At 39.1% G+C, this 19,656-nt stretch overlaps 1 protein-coding gene across 3 annotated transcripts in view; it reads right to left on the bottom strand.

Moving 5' to 3' along the window:
* PATJ (PATJ crumbs cell polarity complex component) overlaps positions 1-19,656 on the bottom strand; it is a 160,522-nt gene that overhangs the window by 77,051 nt on the left and 63,815 nt on the right. For all 3 annotated transcript variants that reach the window (XM_074875879.1, XM_074875878.1, XM_074875880.1), the window contains exons 23-27: positions 18,963-19,034; positions 17,930-18,107; positions 16,917-17,027; positions 15,406-15,483; positions 11,966-12,083 (exon numbers count right to left, since the gene is read on the bottom strand). In XM_074875879.1, coding sequence (XP_074731980.1) covers positions 11,966-12,083; positions 15,406-15,483; positions 16,917-17,027; positions 17,930-18,107; positions 18,963-19,034 — 557 coding nt within the window. The remainder of the gene's footprint in view (positions 1-11,965; positions 12,084-15,405; positions 15,484-16,916; positions 17,028-17,929; positions 18,108-18,962; positions 19,035-19,656) is intronic.

Here is a 19,656-nt window from a genome sequence, read left to right on the forward strand (position 1 = left end):
AAATGGATAAACTTCACTATATTAAATAGACTTACTTTTTCCACTCTGACTGGAGGAGGAAATCAACTAAGAGAAAGTTAAAAAACAAACGCTTGAGGGAAAAATAAGAGTGGGGTATGGTAGTTTTTACTGTAAATCTTTTGGGTTGATATTCAACTGATTTTTTTTTTCCTCTTGTGGAATTCAGCCTTCAGAAGGGACGATTCAGATGCATCCATGACTTGCTCCTCAGGAATAAACACTGTCTTTTGGGTAAGCTGGAACTCCATGGATCCTGCTTTTTGTTTTATTTTATTTTATTTTAAAATTTAAATGGCCATCTAACCCCTGGAAACTGTGGCATGGTGGTCCAGAAGGCTCAAGATGCTTTGTGTATCTTACGACAGATGGCTAACCAAGACATCCAACAGACGGTAACCAAGCCAGAAGAGACGCCAGGTCTTCCAAACTGCAGTCCGGGGGTTACGCTCCAGTGTTTACTAATTATATTTTAATCTGTTAATATAAATAAAGTTTAATTCTAATAAGGTAATCAATTTATTCTGTTTTCCTATAGGAACAAAGCTTATGCAATCATACCCTGTGCAATCCAAGCTCCTGCCCCCAAACCTTTGAACCTGCTGGCCAATTTGAAGCAAATCTGATGGTGGACCAGGGGTCTCAAAGGTACTATAAAAAGTTCATGAAAATAAGCAGTTGTGCAGAGGAGAGGGAGAGAAACCTGATAAATACCCTGACTGGGGGAAAGGCTTCGGTGTGAGATCACACTTTATTAAAGCGTCAAAGAATTCACAAGAGAGAAAGCCCTTAGAAATGCTCCAGCCACAGGAAAAGCTTAAATCGGAGCTCACACCTTCCTCGACACCTAAGTCAGTCGAACGGGAGACACAAATCTGTAGGAATCCAACTTCATTAGCTGCAGTACTCACAGAAGTACTTGTTAAAATCTTCACAACTCCACACTCAAGTCCTAGCTGGGCGCAGCACAGAGAGCACCCAACCAGTACCTCTGTCCTCCCCTCAAAGCGGCTCTCCTACGTCTCTCCAAGTGGAGTACAGAAATCAGACAAAAAGGATAAGGGGAAGGTCTGCCAACACACGGCTATCAGGGGACAGGGAGGACGGGCTGGAGCAGATGTACCAACTGGCTGCTATACAGACCCATCCAGGGACGCCGGAAGGGTGAGCCCATTGGTTTGCTCTGATGCCAAGAGCCATCCGGTTGCGCCGCCAGCAGCTGCCACGGGTGCTGCTCGCTCTGCCCTTCTGAGCCGGCACTCTCCCTGACACGTGTCACTGTGCAAGTCCTACCCATTTACAACGCCACAATATGCCTCCTGCACACACAAAAGAATGACCACATCATTCTGTCCCTGAAAGGCTTCGCTGAACTCCCCATTCCTCACAAAATCCCTTTCAACCCCTTTCTTGGCCCTCGCTCATAAACTGCCCATGCTCATCCTTGCATACAGCTCTACTCACCTCCCTCGTCCATCACGTCCCAGTCTCATCTCATTTCTTCCCCTTCCACTCTTCTCCCAGCCCTTCAGTGTTACCTCACTACATATCACACTGTCAGGCTGTTCACTTAATGGCTTTCTTCCCTTGAAAAACAGCATTTAAAAAAAAAAAAAAATCGCATCTTCTAACAACTCAATCCTGAGATGAGCTCTTGCTGTAAAATTACTGCATTGTCTATGTAAATACATTAATGATACACAACTAAATGATACTGTATTAATCCTCAAATGACCTGTCAGATCCCTGAGAGAATAACAGGTTACAAAATGGAGGAAAGTACAGTGAAACCTTATGGGGTTTAAAACAGAGGTTTTTTGCCAAACACTTGAAAGAAATATAGTTTCTGGTTCAGAACAGAGTTTGCATTAAGGTTTACAATTCAGTGCAGAAAAATGTCCAGGGCTGAGGGTCCAAGTCGCAGGTGAGCCTGGCACAGGGCGCAGGAGGGTCCAGCACCAAGGGAATCTCATCCCTCCTCTTTCCCTGGGCATCCAGCCTATCTGCTGTGGCTGAGCGGCCCAATGACTGCGTTATGGAGCAGTCATGGCTCTACCAGACCGATTTCAGGATCATTACACACTCTAGTAGTATAGGATACACTTTGCTGCTGCTTTAAGGTATGGCAAATGCTGCTGCTCACTGTTTACTCCCAGAGCACCTGGAGGGATGGAGACTTAGTAGCATAATACTGTTAAGAACCCTTTGGATGGTGTAATCCCTCACTGCTCTCACAAGCACAGCGTAAAGAGCCATAACTTAGCTCCACACGCATGTGTGCACACAAACAAACGCCTTGTGCCTTCATACTCTCTGGTATTTCCATCCAAATTCCTCTCAATTTAGGTATGTGGTTCAACTCTAAGTAACAGCAAATTACAAGTACAGGAATTTATGTTCAATATCTTGTAATATTTCCAGGACCATCACACCATGGAAATGACGACTTCCCACCTTACTTTATAGAGGATCTGGTTCAGTATACTATGTAAATTTAACATTTACGGTCAAAAAATGCTACTTAAGCTTATGGTTCTGAAATTGCAGATAAAACACGTAAGTATTTACAAGTATGTGACAGCTAATGCATTTGGTTTTCAGTTAAGGGATATGAAAAACCTCTGAAACTACCTAAAGCATTTTAAAAAACCCAACCAAACCAAAACCACTATTAAAAGCATTTGATATCTACAGAACAATCACAAAACAGTACGACAAAGTCAAGTTTTACCACTCCTGGCTTTAGACAACGTATGTAATTCACCTGTAGCTCTGTTCCCTGGCAGCAGTACACTCATCACCTGAGCAGGAATTCCCAAGTTTAGCTCACTCAGGTACTGCTGTCGGGACGGCAGTGGCTCCTGGCTCTGCGTGGGCCTGGCTTAAAGACACGCAGAAAAGCAGGGTCCTCCTCCACAATTAAGCCTTGTTCTTCCCCCAGACCAAGACAGTCCCCTTACCTGTCCTATTCTCCTGTTGCACATTCTAACTCACAAACCCCATTACTCCACTTTGCTCCCCCTTCTCCCTTACCTTCTCAAAATGACCCCAGAATATGATGCCACCATCAGCTCTGCTCCTGGATCTGGAATTACAGCTGTGGATCCTGACAGCGGCTGGTTCCCACGGCACGGGCAGTGGGCAGGGCAAGGACAGAGCTGGGAGCAGACAGCACCAAGATGCCACTGCTAGGCAGTACCCGACGTGCCATCTGCCTGCTGGAAACACTTTCCATCCACCAAGGTTAATGGGTGTCTTGATGGAGGTGCTCACCCCTGGCCTCTGGGGAGCGCACGGGGGGCCACACAGAACGGGCTACGGACTCTGCCCACACGCAGAGGGGTGCCAGCGCAGCCCAGGCTCCTCAGCTCTAGAGGGCTGTGCTCCTCAGACCTCCGCTCCATCTCTGCCCAGCACACGCCCGCACACACGTGCACTTTTTACATTCACAGCAGCAGACATCTGCTGTCTCCTTGATGATCCCCAAAAGCTCAGTGCTTTAACATTTCCTCTAATAACTTTTTTGGGACGCAGAGACAGAGAAGCACAAGCCATGATCTCTAAGAACTGAAGCAAACAGACATGCCCATCATTATATTACTAATAAAAGTCTCATTATTACTTCTGGGGTAGCAGAAAGAACTACCTGCCCTTTAGCCAGTTGCCACAACATCTCTTCTAATTTCAATATAGCAAAAGTATTCTGAATCTGCAGATAAAATAGAGATGTTCATCTGATGCAGATAGTTTTTTACACACACACACACTTATATATATGCGCATGTATATATAGATCTCCTTCCTAACGTCATTAGCTTGCAAGTAGTTTCCAATACGCACGTGGCCACTACAAGACATAAAGAAAATTATTCATAGTCTGTCACAGTGTACTATAGCTAGTATACCTACAGATAAATATTCTGGATTGCTCTTTAAATGCCAGCTATCCTGATAAAGAGCAATTACATACCTGCTCAAAGCAGAAGGTAAATTGATGACTAGCCCCTAAGCCACTACATTGAATAAGAGAGAATCAAGTCTTAAGACTGAGGAGCAAAAGATAACTTCAACTTTCTCAAACAGTTAAAGAAGTTATTCTGGACAGCTGTCTCAATTACTGTAATACTGTGGAAAAACTAGGTAACATCTGTAAAGAATAAAATTATTGTCATTTAACATTTTTACTTTCCCTTCTGTTAGAGGCTTACTTCCACTACATATTTGGAGTAGCTACTGTTTAAATGAAGCAGACCATTTTGGAACAGAGCTATTATGCAAATAATCTATTCTGTAATCTAACTAAAAGCAATTCTGTGCTAGTCTGGACAAGACATGATGCACAGCAGAATTTCTTTTTAATTTTTTTTTTTGTGCAGTGGAGCAACATAATTTATGATGGTAATGATGAAAGATATCTTCCTATCTAAAAATCAGACATTTAGGAATATAAACACATAACCACCTTTTATGGGCTAGTGCTTGCCCTTCATTTATTTATTTAAACATCTACATCCTTTTTACATATTTTTAGTTGCAAGTCATTGCAGTGATATTGTGTTCTTCAATGAGAGCAATATAAAGAGCTACTTGTATTATCCTCTCTTAGCAAGTTTGTACAGTGATACCTGTGTATGCAGATTTATACCACAGACATTATCTTCTATCTGTAAGTTATATGAAATTACTTATCTGTAACACCTGAGTAAGATCAAAGATCCCAAACAACATAAGCCACCTGCACCATGTCTTAGACAATGTAATAACCTTAAAACATCAAATCAGTATATTTCATGCCTAGCATTTTAATGCTATTCTCTGGGTACCTGGCTTGTGTGGGAAGAAAAGATCATACCTAAGAACAAATGCAATCTAAGGCAATATTTAAAGATTAGATTATCCTTCATTGCAAACAGCTCATTTGTTTACTATCACATTGCTTTATTCTTGTTTTGCCTCCTTATACCATGAAAATGCTGAATATTCAGTTTAGATTCCCCAGCAGCTTTTTATTTTAGTCTAAAAACATTTACCTAACACATTCTTAACAAGCAAAGTGAAGAAAATTCAGCCATCTGTCTCTACATTACAATAACAGTTATGGAAGAGTAGATTATTCTATATAGCAAGAAATTTAATGCTAGGAATTCTTATACTTTAAGCACTGCGTGCTCACATCAGTTTTGTATATAAGAATGTTGAACACCAACATACACAGAAACAATGATTTATAAGCAAACACAAGACAAAATATTTTAAAGATATTAAATGCATTCATTATTTCAATCATGCTATATGTCCATGCTTCAAACTGAGAAAAAAAAAAAAAAAAAGATCTGTGCTATTATTTTCTTATCTCCAGCACTTCACTAGTTCTAAATTATCACTAAAAATACTTAAAATGACTTTCTGGAAACAAACATAATACAGAGATAGATCTGAATCCTTACCTGGGAAACCCCCTTGTACCATTGCTGTACCAGCATGTACTTCAAGATATCTGCATTCCTGACAAACATTCAATGCTGTAAGCAGCTCAAATCCTCATCATACACAGACTCAGTGCTTGTCTTTCTTCTGACGACCTTGGGCCTATTTTTCTGAGATTTTTCTCTCCTTAAGGGCAAACCGTCTGTCTGTTTCTATTATGAGATGCCATCAATTATATTAATTTCAAGCTACCCACAAGCTAACAGTTACATCTGCCAGCAGATGAAAGCTGCCTATGAAAGTATGTAGGGAGAAGCAGATCTCTGGTTTCCCACATCTGACCCACTGATGCTCTACGGCTGCTGTTTGTGCACTGGCTTACTCTGCTAGCATTCGAATGACATCTCTATCTCCAAACACGAGTCACCTCAAACGTTTGTTTATATCGCTGTTAGCTGCAGGTACTATCGCGCTTAATGACCCACTGCATGGCAAAGTAGCAGTTAATAGACATTATTTATCTAAGCATCCTTTTCATGCAAGCTACAGGGGTTAGAAACGAATTTCTCTTCATCAAATGGCTTCATTAAATGTGTTATTTTCCAGTGCTGCAAATCTTGCAGTTTACCAACACTGATGTGTGTTCATGGCGTAGGGTTTGGTTGTTTTTTTTTTTTTAACGTCAGAAAACAAAACCAATCTGTCATTATAAGCATAAGAAGGATTCAAACTTCATCGTAACTTGTAATTTGCTGAAACCCTAAACAAGCAATGTTAGCTTTACTGCAATGAGTGCTGAACTGAAATCTGAAGAGATTCAAAATCCTTCATTTAGTAATTAAAAAAAGCAAAGATAAAAATCTCTCTCTAAATTTATAAACATACTTAGTTATTTTGGGAAGTCCTTACTAATTCTCTGTTCCAAATGCTACATTTAAAACAACTCAAAATACTCAGTTATTTTGTTAATACCATTAATTTGTTCATTTTTAAAGTTCATTATCCTTTCTTTAGAATATGTATCACAGCACACACAAAGCCATCTGTTCAGTGCATTATGTACAAGCACACAGTAAAAAATACAAGAAGTCCCAGCTGCAATTTTACTATTAATTCATCAAAAATGTAATTTCCTTTTGCAATACTTCATCAGATGATGAGAACTGTGCATGTGATTCACAAACAGAGTAAAAAACCCCAGCCCAATAACAAAAACCCCAACCAGCCCACAACCCCAAACTACAATGACACCAACATCATAATCTGTCCTCATGTGGCACAACAGCTTGTGCGTCTGCCTAGTGTGTACAGCCCTTCTGGATATGATATTACAGCTGGTTACAAAACTTACATATTTTAGCTAATTATGGGTCAGAACAAGAATGGGAAAAGAAGATTAGCAGTACAGAGTCATATTAAATAGAGATTAACACAGAGCTAAAAAATGAACGTCACTGCTCTATTTGTCTAATCCTGGCTCTTGCATGATCTTTGGAAATCCACCATCCCGAACACACTTGTTACTATATTTAAGAAAATTAAATACTGCAATTACTAATTTTTCAATATTTTATTTTCATGAAGCTTGAAGCATTTTTCCAAGCTCTCTCTTACTCGTTGAACATCATCTCTATTTGCTGTTGATTGCAGTGACATCTATTGGAGAGGCAGTGTTTGGCTACACAAGCTGCCTCACCTGAACATCACTGTCCCCCCCCCCAAATTAAAATTAAATTAAGAATGACCCTTCCTTTGTTTTAGCACAGTTTCACTTAAAAGACTCTAAACAGTCAGATCCTCAAGAATTATACCGATTTGTCAGTGGTTTTGATTTTAGTCATTGTTAATAATTCTGGCATTTGTCCAAAGTGCCAATGATCGTTTTCCCCTCTTTGCCCACAGCAGTACGTAGACGCTTCCCGAGGACGTATTTCTGCACATCCCGTATACTTGACCATACCTTCTACAAAGTCTCAACTGAACTCTATTCCTTTTTTTCATCTTTTGGTTTTTAATGAAAGCCACCATCCTCTCACGTGAATATGGATATCACTGACACTACAGAAGCTGCTAAAAACCTTAGATGTGATGAAATCACTCTGCTCACACGCCCAAGAGCTTTCTAACCCCAGCTCAACCCTACCTAGACAACAGGCAGCATGGGTTTGTCTGAACCAACTTACACACGTGAGCACACACAGACTCTCCCCTCTTGCACCCTCCACACCCACAGATTTATCACAATAGGGAATGCAGAGTCAAAATACTACAGTAGTTTTAAAATATCTTGCTTTGGTAGAGAAACCACCATTTCTCAAAAAGCATTTTAGGAAGATAAATCATTATGCTTTCTTACAGCTTCATTGATTTTTACATTATCTAGAGACAAAATAAAAGGAAGGGGGTGTTATTATCCCCTTATTAGATACAATTAAATATCCTTGCAGACAGGAAGTCTGAGCACAGCAGTATCTAGTCCATTATTTTAGCCACCTTTCACAAATTTTTTATTATTATCTGTTTTTATTATTTTAAACTTACTTGAAACCAGCCAGATCAATCTCAGTCAACTAACTAGACAAAAGATTTTACTAAAAAATATAATATCAACTGAAATTAAGGATTCCAAGTTCTTTCAGCAGTTGTTCTTTTTAAGGTCTTTCCTAACTTATGATCATTTCAACTCAATCACAAAAGTATATCTAAATTGTACAGTTATGAATGCCCCAAGGAAAACCTTACAAAACATTCCATTACAAACTACTCTGCCCATCCATTTCCTCTGCTTCTTTTTACTACTAACCCCTCATTAGAGCAATAAGCCGCAACAGGGTGCACATTAGTCTATTAGCAGATTCTTGGTGCACACCTACAGCCATCCACCACTCCAGGAAAACACACCAATGCCTATTGATGCAGTCTGTAGCACAGCTGCTTGCAAGTACAAATAGCTCCTTTGTACACTCTCCCCCCTCCTTTTACTTGTTTTGATTAAAAAAAAAAATAATCCTATTCAAAACCTGATGTTTTTAAGGTTTGGGAAGCCTAAAAAAACCTCTTCATGGAGAGCAACCTCCTGTAAGATGAAGCATTTTTAAGGCTCTTTTTTGCAGCAGGATGCACACACTGCAAGTTTTACAAAACTATTTTAAAGAGTAAACTGAAAGCCTTAAAACAGCAAAGTCAGAGCAAAGAGTAAACAAAAACTACATCACATAGGTTTAGAGTTGAATATTGATAAAGATTTGACAGTATCACTAGAAGAAGTTGTAAAACAAGAGGAAATACTATTTTCAACTTGCCTTCAAAGTCTAGCTAAGAACCTAGAAAATAATATTGGAAGTAATGGTGGTTCAAATGAAACTGAAATATAGAGCAGAAGCAGGTCTGAAACTAAGGTTCTTGGGTGCAAGAAGACACATTTGGAAAAAAACCAAACACCTGGAACTTTAAACTTCTTAAACCACAGAAACATGGAGGACATTTGGAGTTTCTCTAAACCAAGAGCTACCCTGTAGTTCTATTCCTAACAAGGATTCACCCTATCTGGATCAAAAACATTTGAAAAGAAAAGGGAGAACATCTATAAGAAATGACTGTTTGTTCCAACAAGTCAGCAATGAAAGCTACAGTTTCAGTGGTGGAAAAGCAGAAATAAAAGGGAGCATTGCCAAAAGGCAAGTGGATTTAGATCCCACAGGGGAAATTAAATCAATACCAAAAGGTTATTCAGCCACTTTAAGGAGAAAACAAGCAAAACATGAAGACTCTGAGGCAGTATGGATGGGACAGAAAGGAAAGAAAAATCTTCTAAGTACGTCAGGAAGACTAACAATGCTTTGCTTTCATTTTCAGTATGGGGAATGATGAAGGACACAGAGACAAAAGATAAGAGCATGGGTCAAATCAAGTGACAAGCAAGGAGAAAAAATGTCAAGTGGAACAAGTAAAGTATTTCTGGAGTATGAGAGAACTTGATGAGCAGGTTTGTGACACTGCAGTTGTATTAATAAGAATGCGAAAAAATAAAATAAAATCCATCAGGAGCACAACCAGAGGACAGATTTAACAGCTGTCCCACCTCAAAATGCCCGCTAAGGCCTTCCGTGCTATTGACAGAGATTGAGAACTACAGGAAGTAAATGAAAGAAGGAGAGGCTATGACGTGAATTTACCCAAGCTGACACTGCTTCTTCCTTTTAAGATACCTTATCTTCTAAATAAGGAAGACAATAAATCTAGTTCACCTGTGCACTGAAGCTCAGAAAATTAGTTAAGGTTGCAAAATCAGTAGAATTAGTAGGATAAAGTGGGTAAGGAATAAACCAACATGAGCATGCAAATGGACAGTGTTAAAAAGGCAAGTACTGACCTGGGCTAAGATTTCTGGGAAAGGCGCTCAAGAATCAGGACAGAAGTTACAAACCTCAAGTAGTTCACAAAAAAAATACTGTACTGGAATTTACAGAGAAAACTTTGTTTTTCAAGTGATCACAGAAAAGACACTCTGTAAAAGCCCATTCCACAGCTGTCAAGATGTTTAATATCGTTAAGTACAGTTAGATCATTTCTAACATGCTTTTTATTTCAAGGGTTGAGGTACAAACTTAGTTTAAGCTTCCTTAGCCTGTTTTTTATTTTAAAGAAACAGAACAAGGTGGGGAAGAATAAAATGGAAAATGCATATCTTGGTTTTCCAAGATTCACGGGAAAGATAGCTGTTGCAAAACATTCAACTTCAATCAGTAAAAAGGGTAGAGAGAAAGAGATTCATCTGAATAGATCTGCTTGCTGCTGCCACATCTGGTAGGATTGATGAATTTAATATCAGCAGTAGCTTTACCTTTTTAGCTGTTAGACTCAGCTGGCAATATCATTAGGCATGGCAGAACAGCTTAAAAAAACACCAAGCCCATCAATAATAAATTATTTCTGTGCAACGTATTAACTTAGGTCTAGCAAGCACTCAGATTGAGGCATATCCTAATTTGATAACTCAGGTGTCAGGCTACTTATCAAATACATCTTTTATCTGGGAATTATAACTTTAATAACAAGCTGAAATCAGTTTGCTACAATTCATGGTTTAGAGTTGGTTTGAAAGCTCAAGATATATTCTATTCAACATCCACAGAGTCTGCAGTCAAATGCTCCTCCTCACTCCCACTCCCCACAAAAACACTGAAAAACCTTCCTGAGGTAACTATGTGGCACACTTCAAACAGATGAGATGACAATCTCAGTAAGGGGGAGATCTGGAAAAATCTCAAGTTGGTTCAAGAACTCACAGCATTCCCTTAAAGCAACAGAGGCAGAGCTGAACACTCTGCTTCTGTGTCCCCATTACTGTTTCCATGAGAACAACCTTCCAAAATCCTTCTCGTCTCCACCAAAGCAGCCCTAAAAATGACAAACCAACCAAACTCATTAATTATCTTGGCTTCAATGGCACACCATTGCCAAGGAAATCAGCAAGAGATGCTGGAAGAGCTTTCCCACCAGCAGGCCCCAAGCTAGGAACTTCCACTCTGAATGGGAGCCATGGGCGCTTCAAGGTCAAAAGCTACAAAGGCATCTCTCTGCTTTGGCTTACCCATAACTAGGGCAAACAAAAACCTCTCCAAGACAAAAGATGATGAGAAAAATCACTGTAGCAAAAAAACCAAACCAAACTCCAACAAAACCCCCACATGTACGCTGATTTGATACAAAAGACTATAAAGAGAAAAAAAAAAAAAGGTAGCTAATTTTAGAAGATAGGACTCCTAACTGCAATCTTAGTATTCCTAAATATTTTACTGGAAGATAAGCTATGGATAATAATATTCTGTTTATCCAAAGCTGTAATCAACAAAGCAGTATGCTGGAATCTAAGTCACACTGCCAGAAGCTTTCAAGTTGCGCTGCATCCTACTCTTCAGGTCTCTACTCTTCCACAGAGCGCACATCGTCACAATTCACTGCAAAACCCAGAACTGGACAATTGCAGAACCTTTCCCATAAAAGGTGCTACAAAAAAAGGGGATCCTTTTTCAGTAGAGTACTGAAACAATAAGTCAGCAGATTTTTCTTTTTCAAGGAAAATATTTTGCTTGAACAGCATTGTCTGAAAGCAACTGCAGGCTTTTCTGGACAAGGACTGTGCACCAGGTTCTCAACCTGTGTCTGCTCAACTACAGCTGCAATTACAACAGTAAAGCACAACACCTGCCTTTCACTGCTGACATCGCTGCCAAAGCAAGTCCTCTACACATTGCTCAGACATTTTTAAGACTGAAAATAAACAGAGCCCTTCCTACATCTCTTCAGAAGAGCTGAGCTATAGGAGCCTGGCTAGGAAGAGAAGACTATCTAAGTTACAAATCAGTAGCCATTGGTAAGAACAAGGTTGAGGATGAGATGCTATTGCCACCCTGAGCACTACTTCCCATAATACATGCAATAAATGGCAGATATGTTTATCACAATCTGATTGTGTTCTATAAATGTAATCTGATGTAATGATTGTGGCACTACTCACTCTCTGCACAAGCATCCTCATCCTCGTCTTCATCCACGTTAGCTTCCTCTGCATGCAGTCTTTCAAGTGCTCTATAAGGAGGTGGCAATTTCATTGGAGGCGGAGCCCCATATTTTCTCTAATGGATTCAAAGACAAACAGTTACATGTTTTGTAACCTTCATGCACAAGAAAAAAAACCCCCTATTGTCTACTGCACTGTATGTGTACAAACACAGCACTTAATTACAATGCTAAATTCTGCAGCATAGGCATTTCATGCAAGAAATCAGAACAAGAAGTGACACTAAACATCAAAAAAAGAAAATATAGAACCACAGAATCATTCAGGTTGGAAAAGACCCTTGGGATCATCGAGTCCAACCCTCAGCCTTACTCTACAAAGTTCTCCCCTACACCACATCCCCCAACATCTCATCCAAACGACCCTTAAACACACCCAGGGATGGTGACTCCACCCCTTCCCTGGGCAGCCTATTCCACTGTCTGACCACTCTTTCTGTGAAAAATTTTTTTCTAGCGTCCAGTCTAAACCTCCCCTGTTGGAGTTTAAAAATACAATTGTGCATGCACGTTTACTTGCTAACAAAATACCTGTGTATCACCATGAACATGAAAGTGTGAACAGTAATCAAGGGTTAAAAATAAACATTAAATTCTACCCCATTTCTCATTGGAGACTGAACAACAAAATTGTCTGGTACTGATAAAAGTCAAACTTTTAAACACAAAATAAGAACTCAATCTTCTCAGTGCATCTGCAAATATTTAAACATAAACATGACTTAAATTTAAAAAATATTTTGAATTATAACTTACAAGAAGAGATTTTGAATTATAACTTACAATAAAATTCTATTACCTCACATAAATACAGGCAGCTCCTATAATGATGCATATAGCGGCGCATAGCAGGCATAAAGAATAGGCTCTGGATCTAATGGAGTCGCTTGTCCGTCCGAACAACTGTTTTTATAGCTCCAAGTAACTGGATCGTGCCTTAGCTTGCTACATGATTTCAGTAAATTAACTGTGTCCCATGCAACCCCACTACTAATAGCAGGATGCACTTTAGAAAGGGAACACTGAGTATGATATGCCATTAGAGCAACCAGAATGCCCGTAATTAATTTCTTCTGTAGCTGGGAAATACGACTCAACACCCAAACATCAAACCCAGAATAAAATTTTTTGCTGTGTACAATGAATGCTGAACCTGCATATGGATTTCTAAAATCTTGAGCCTAAATTTGTATAGAATAGTCTAACTAGCAAACTGCAATGCTAGCTACATAGAAAATTTTGTGAGGTAAGGTATCTCCCATCCATTAAAAATCATTACAGGAGAGTGCTGCATTGAAGACAGCATAACAGTAATAAATTAAATTAAATCAATCCAATAGTGTAAAATAAGAGCACTTGGAAACATGACAGCTGTTTCCCCAGAGCATACAATACACCTCCCACCTTTTGCTTGACGCCAGCACAAGTAGAACTGTGCAAAATCCAGAAGATCCAGGAAGCGTGAGAGGACTCACGTTCTCCATTACCGAGCAGGTAAAGATGGAAAACCTGCAGCCCTGCTCTTGGCTGCCTGTGGCAAATCAGTAGTATCACTGTAATGCAGTAATAACTCATAGTCTAAATGTTGACTCTTTGGCTTTTTAAGACCTTAAACATTTGTTAGAAAGTCTGTGTGAAATTACACAAGACACCTAAGCTTATCCAGCAGTTTGCTATGGCTCTGAAGTACAAGCTTCTCTAGTCCGCCCTGACCCGCTGTAAAGCCAGATGAGTAAATTGAGTAAATTGTGCCAGAGCACTCCATTGCACCGTGTTTTTGTATTAACACAGCTCTTCCCAGCACAGAGGCAAAAGCAGTTTACACAGCCAACCAGCAAAATAATGTTAATATCTGGGTTTGTCCACATGAAGCTCAATTGTTTTAAGTGGTTTTATATAAATTACTTCAAGTGATCATTTTTAAACAAACAGATCAATAGAGAATAAACACCAACAAATCAGAGAAAACCTTCAGTATTGAAAAGATAATTCATCATACAGGAAAAGGCAGATTTTCCAGCTGGATGTGGCTGCTTTCAAACCAAACTCTTTTGTGACGCTTTGAAGACTGGACTAGAAATATCATTGATTCCCCATAGGGATGCGGACTAGTAATCCACTAATAGCAACTCTTTCCAACTCAGAGATGCCCCTACTGTAGCACAGTATGACTGCTTTGTGAACCGATGTTCAAAGCTAAAAGGGAGCTACATATTTATGCACTGAAACTCTTCTGTATTCCACCCACCAGTTTACAGCACCAATAGATGAAAAAGGTTTGAAAAAGATTAGGCTCCCTCTTTAACCTCCCAATGCTATAGAATGCAACACACTAGAGTCCTGGAGATTAAAGGCAGCACACTGCAAGAGGATGAGCGCTTTTGAGATTAGAAATATAGATAACAAAACCAAGAAAAGGGGATTGTAACTGCTTCATTGTAAGTATTATCCACTAGCATGAAAGCATGACTTCAACACCTTTCTTGATTTTTTTTGAATAACTGAGCTTCATAGCTTCTGGATCTGACAGGAGTCTTACAAAAACTTTTGGAGGCAAGAGGGCCTTCTCCGTTACCCACCACACACCAGACAACCGAGTAGGATCAAATGAAAAGTTCATCGTATTCGTAGTTGGCGTGTTAAACTGCAGTGGGCAAAAGTTATCGTCTGCACTAATTCTGTCTCTGCTCCTCCAGTTCTGACACCCTCAAAGTACCTGACCTACGCTCATCAGTCAGCACAGTTCCCACAGGAAAATACCTAGGCCATTACAGCAATCTGGCTGGGAATGAGAAATTAAATTTTTCCCTTATTGCAGCGATTAAAACAAATCCACTGGTTTAGACCAAACAGATTTTTTCTCTTTTAAATCTGCTGTGAAGTTGCTTGGAAGTTACTGTGCAGTAATTGCTTCACAATTAGCTGGCCAGCTACAGATCACTCGGTCATTTCCTTGCTTTACACAGCAATGGGAAACATAGGAGACTTCGTGGATTTAATTATCCTATAACATGATTTTACTGAATTTCAGCCAGCCTCACATTAAGGATATCATTTGCGTACATGTTATTTCTCCGTTTCTACTGAACAAAGAGAATCAATTTGCCTCCACGTGGAGCAAAGCAGGTACTTCCAGAAAGATGCCAGTAAAGAGCTGCAGTAAGTACAGGGTTTCAGCACCCAGGGGAGACCCACAGAACATTTGTCAGAAACCTGCTTTGTTTTTGCAGAAATTTGGCAAAAATTACCTGAATCAAAGATATTTCAACAAAACACTTGAAATTTCATTTCATACTTCAGGGGGGGCTTATCATAGAGTTATAATGCATGCCATTTGATTTAGTAAAACTTGGGTATAGCATTGAATGGAATAAATACCTTCTCACTCTTATTTTCTTTGTCTGCATCCTGATCTTTGCTGCCTTTGATTCCCTTAGGCTGTACGGTGGAAACCACCTGAAAATAAATGCATATATCACACATATTAGAAAGAGCATTATAGCCACAAAACAAATATCCAAAAGTTAGGTAATGACAACAATAAAGCTACCCAGTGCACTCTTCATTTTGCCCCATGCAGAAGGGCATTGCAGTGCAGTCTTTAAATTACATTCTTTTACTGAATTTACAAACATTCTCGACTGTTTTTAGTGCTCACTGTTTGATATCTAGCCCCATCTCTTCATTCAATTAAACATTACTCTGAAGTCAACAATATAGATGTACATCCTTGATACAGAGCTCAGTATGAACTCCTGACGTGTCAGTTCTTAATTATTCAGAGAGACCAGTGTCCGTGCACACAGACACCTTATAAAAGAGAGCATGTTTAGCCTCCATGTAATATTTCTCCTTGCTGCTCTTTATTCTTTCAAAATGTAATATATTCCCACTCCTCTGACAGCACCTTATTTTGGTGAATGGGAGTTGGGACCGTGCAGCACTGCTAAAAGTCTGTGAATGCCCAGCTTCCTACAGTTCAAAGCAACTCAAACTTCAAGTTATCCATGTTTTCCTTGCTCTTGCTAGATCGACTAGGAAAGTAAGGGTCAGAGATGCAGATGAACACTTAAACGTTCTGACAGTTTTTTGGGATATTTTCTGTGAAAAAAGCTGATACAGAAAGGGAGCCAACTCAGCTACCATCACTGTGATTTTTGCCATCACTGCTTGAGCACCTTCCCAGCATAGCTGGTGAAAGTCTTAATAGATTTTGAAAGGCTCCCTGGAGCACTGAAAAAATAATGGACACAGCTGTGTCAGATTTGTCTACAGTTGCCAAAATGGTTTCCCCAGGTCTACCAATCCACCAAAATTCTCAATTAAATTGTCAGATTATACCAAAAGTACATAGAAGTCTTGGGGGTTTTGTGTGTACTACAAGGCAGGCAGAATTGTATGCCTCTTCTTACCAAGGCATTTAAAGGTTTCTTGCCTTGGCCTTGCAGATGAGGAGGCATCTAAATCTCATGATTTAACCTGCTCCCAAATAACTACTTCAGGTCTCTTTGATGACATTTTACACAGAGTTGATGGTGTGAATCTGGCTAATTTTAATTACAGTTTTGTTCATTTGGATAACGGATTATATTTTTAGATTATGAAATATGAACAAATTAAAATACACACGGCCAGACTCAGCTACACAGGTGGGAGAACTGAATTTACACCTAGCCAACAGATGTACATCTGCTTGATTTACATCAGAGAAACAAGGTTTCAAATCAGGACAGACAAGTAATTGATCAATCACATGGTCTATAAACAAAAATTCTGACAGAAAGGATGGACACAAAAATTGATGGCACTTGCTGAAAGAAATTTAGCCAAGTTTAAAATGAGTATTACACATTTATTAAGTTTTAGAGTAAAAATAGAAATAAACTTACTTTTGGTATGTTAGACAAACCCTGAACCACAAACACGACAGGATTTCCCGCATTCTTGATAGCTTCTACTGCTTCCTCGTGTGTGGCGTTTTGTAGGTCTACCCCAGAAACCTAACAAACAATGTTTATTTTTATTAGGTAGCTTGTTTTTTTGGCACATAGTTGTTACAAGAGATCACATATATTTGCAGAAGATTTAGCATATCTGAGGAAGGTACCAAAAGCAGTCAAGAGAAATTATTTTTGAAGTATATTTCCGTGACGGTTTAAGAAAAAGTATATTACTTAGTATTCATAATTAAAAGATGGCCATATGTTTCCCAAAGCAATGCTTCTAGCTAAAAACATAAGGAATAAGATTACCAGAGAATGCTAGATATGATGGTAGGTATAATGCAACTCTTTCAGATTTTACCTGTTTGTGAACTAAACCTGATTTGAAACAATTTTTCAAAACTTCACACACAACCCTAAAGCATATACAAGAACAGCACTATCAGCTTGGGAGTCCAGATTCAGTAGCATTCATCTGAAGAAAAATGAGTAAAATGTCAATACAGAGCCAGAGATGAGAGCCAGGAATGGCTTTCCCCCTATGGCACCTGCCAGCATCAAGGACTTCTCGCAAATAGTAGTTAATCAGACTGTTAACTATTCCAAATTAACACATGCAAAATAACAGACCAAATCTCACTATGAAGAGCCTGTTCTATATATTATAACTTATGCTTTTAAAGGTATGCTGTAACTTATAAGGCACTCTCATTTTTTTCATTTCCCCATCAGTTACCAGGACCTATCTTTTCTTAAATATAGAGGACAATGTTAAAAGAGTTCCATAGTTGGACCTTAAAAAAAGAAAAGATGACACCAGGGGTTTCTTTTGGTTTTCAAAACACAGTGTCATCAATACTTCATGAAGTGGCGGCAGTATTTTGTTCCTCTCTCCTCCCCAAGCTGTTTGAGTCAATCTTTATTTCTTAGAATGAAAAGGTAGGTTTATCTGCATTTACCTCAAGTATTTTATCTCCAGTTTTTAAAGCTCTTGTTCTTCCTGCTGGGCTGTCTTCCAAAACTTGTTTGATAAAGATCCCTTTAAGTTCTTCTCCATTCTTCAGGCGCTTTATGATAGTTTGTCCACCAACAATACTGATTCCAAGAGACACGTGAGGGTCTCTAAAGATCTCAACACTGAAAAAATACATGTGGTAGTTTAACAGCTTGAAACAGTTTTTTTAAACTATAAATGCAAAGCCTTAAATAAATGTAAGCTTCTGGTCTTTCAAGAAGATTTAATAGAGTAAGAGGATAAAGTTAGAAGCCTAAGAATGCTCTCAAGAGTTGCCTTTTTACCCTGAGCAGATCTTACGCCACAAAAAGAAGAAAACTCTGCTGCCAACTCATGCCCACTGGGCATAGACTTTTATTTCAGAGAAAGTCAGGATAAAACAGGCAGGTCTTCAAGTAAACACTCATGCTCTTCTAGTTCGAGCAAATTATCTGGAAATGGCAAACACTGCAAGTGGCATGCAAGACAAATAATAAAGTGTTTCATACAACTTTCTGAACACTGACTTCAGTGTATCAGATGTATATTCATCAACTTAAGCAGAAACGTTCTGATCTTATTTTACTTCGGACCATAAAAGCAATTCACCTAAAAATGTCAACAATACAACAAGGATGTGGCTAAAACTTGGCTTGGCAATTTGGAATTCTGCCATTAAGTTTAGCAGAGAACCCATGGAAAAGGAGACAGCAGCACTATGTGCATTGTTCACACCTAATAGTTATTAAATGAGCAAGAACTTGTAGGTCATCCACAACGTAAACCCGCCAAGCTTTCCCAAGTCAGCTGTATAAATAGAAGGCATAATTCTGTTGAACATCTGTTAAAAATTCACTGTATCTACGAAAGCCCAAGGTACACAAGTACCTTAAAGTTATTGGCAGAGGAGGGGAGAAAAAACAACCACGAGAACTAATCGAGTTCACAGAAAAAAAGACATAAGGTAAATGGGAAGAAATGTCATCATATGAACATACGTCCGTGGTGGTCCCCAGTGGCTGAAGTTTGGAGTTTCTTCTCCTTCTCCTTCTTCTCTCTCAGGTAATTCGCTAATTGGGGGCAGAACGAGGAGAGGAATAAAAAATTAAAAAATTATCACCCATGCCAGGTCGCAATTCCTTACATATTTTGTATCTGGCAGTGAGACAGCAACGCCTTCTCACACTGTCCAGTTTAAACCAAATGTGCAGAGTCAACAGACTAGACAGGAATTTTTGTATTTAGGTTTAAATGTACTTAAGGAATGCTCCAGAAATAAACATGATGGGCAGACCAAATTTATAAGCTGCTCGGTGATATACAAATCTGCACTGCATTTACTCATTTGAAATGACTATTTAAGCAATTAACATTTACTTTCTGATAAATATGCTCTGATTCTTAGAGAGGGATATAAACCTGATAAAACCAGTCTAGCTGACCAGAAAGCAGATCATGATGCAAGTGGGAGAACAGATCCGGTGTGTTCCATTAAACACCCCAGAAAAGGGTGTTAATTAAACTTTTATAGTATACGTGACTCACCTATTCACAGAATAGGAAAGGAAGCATGGAATTGCAGGCCCCCACAGAAAGGTTGAAACAATACATCCTTGCACACATTTTCTGTAGATCCTGAGAGCTGTAAATGCTACTCTTAAAACTGCAAATAGGAAGTAGAATGTTGTGCTG

The sequence above is a fragment of the Strix uralensis genome, chromosome 8, assembly GCF_047716275.1.
Source record: "Strix uralensis isolate ZFMK-TIS-50842 chromosome 8, bStrUra1, whole genome shotgun sequence".
Lineage (NCBI taxonomy): Eukaryota > Metazoa > Chordata > Aves > Strigiformes > Strigidae > Strix > Strix uralensis.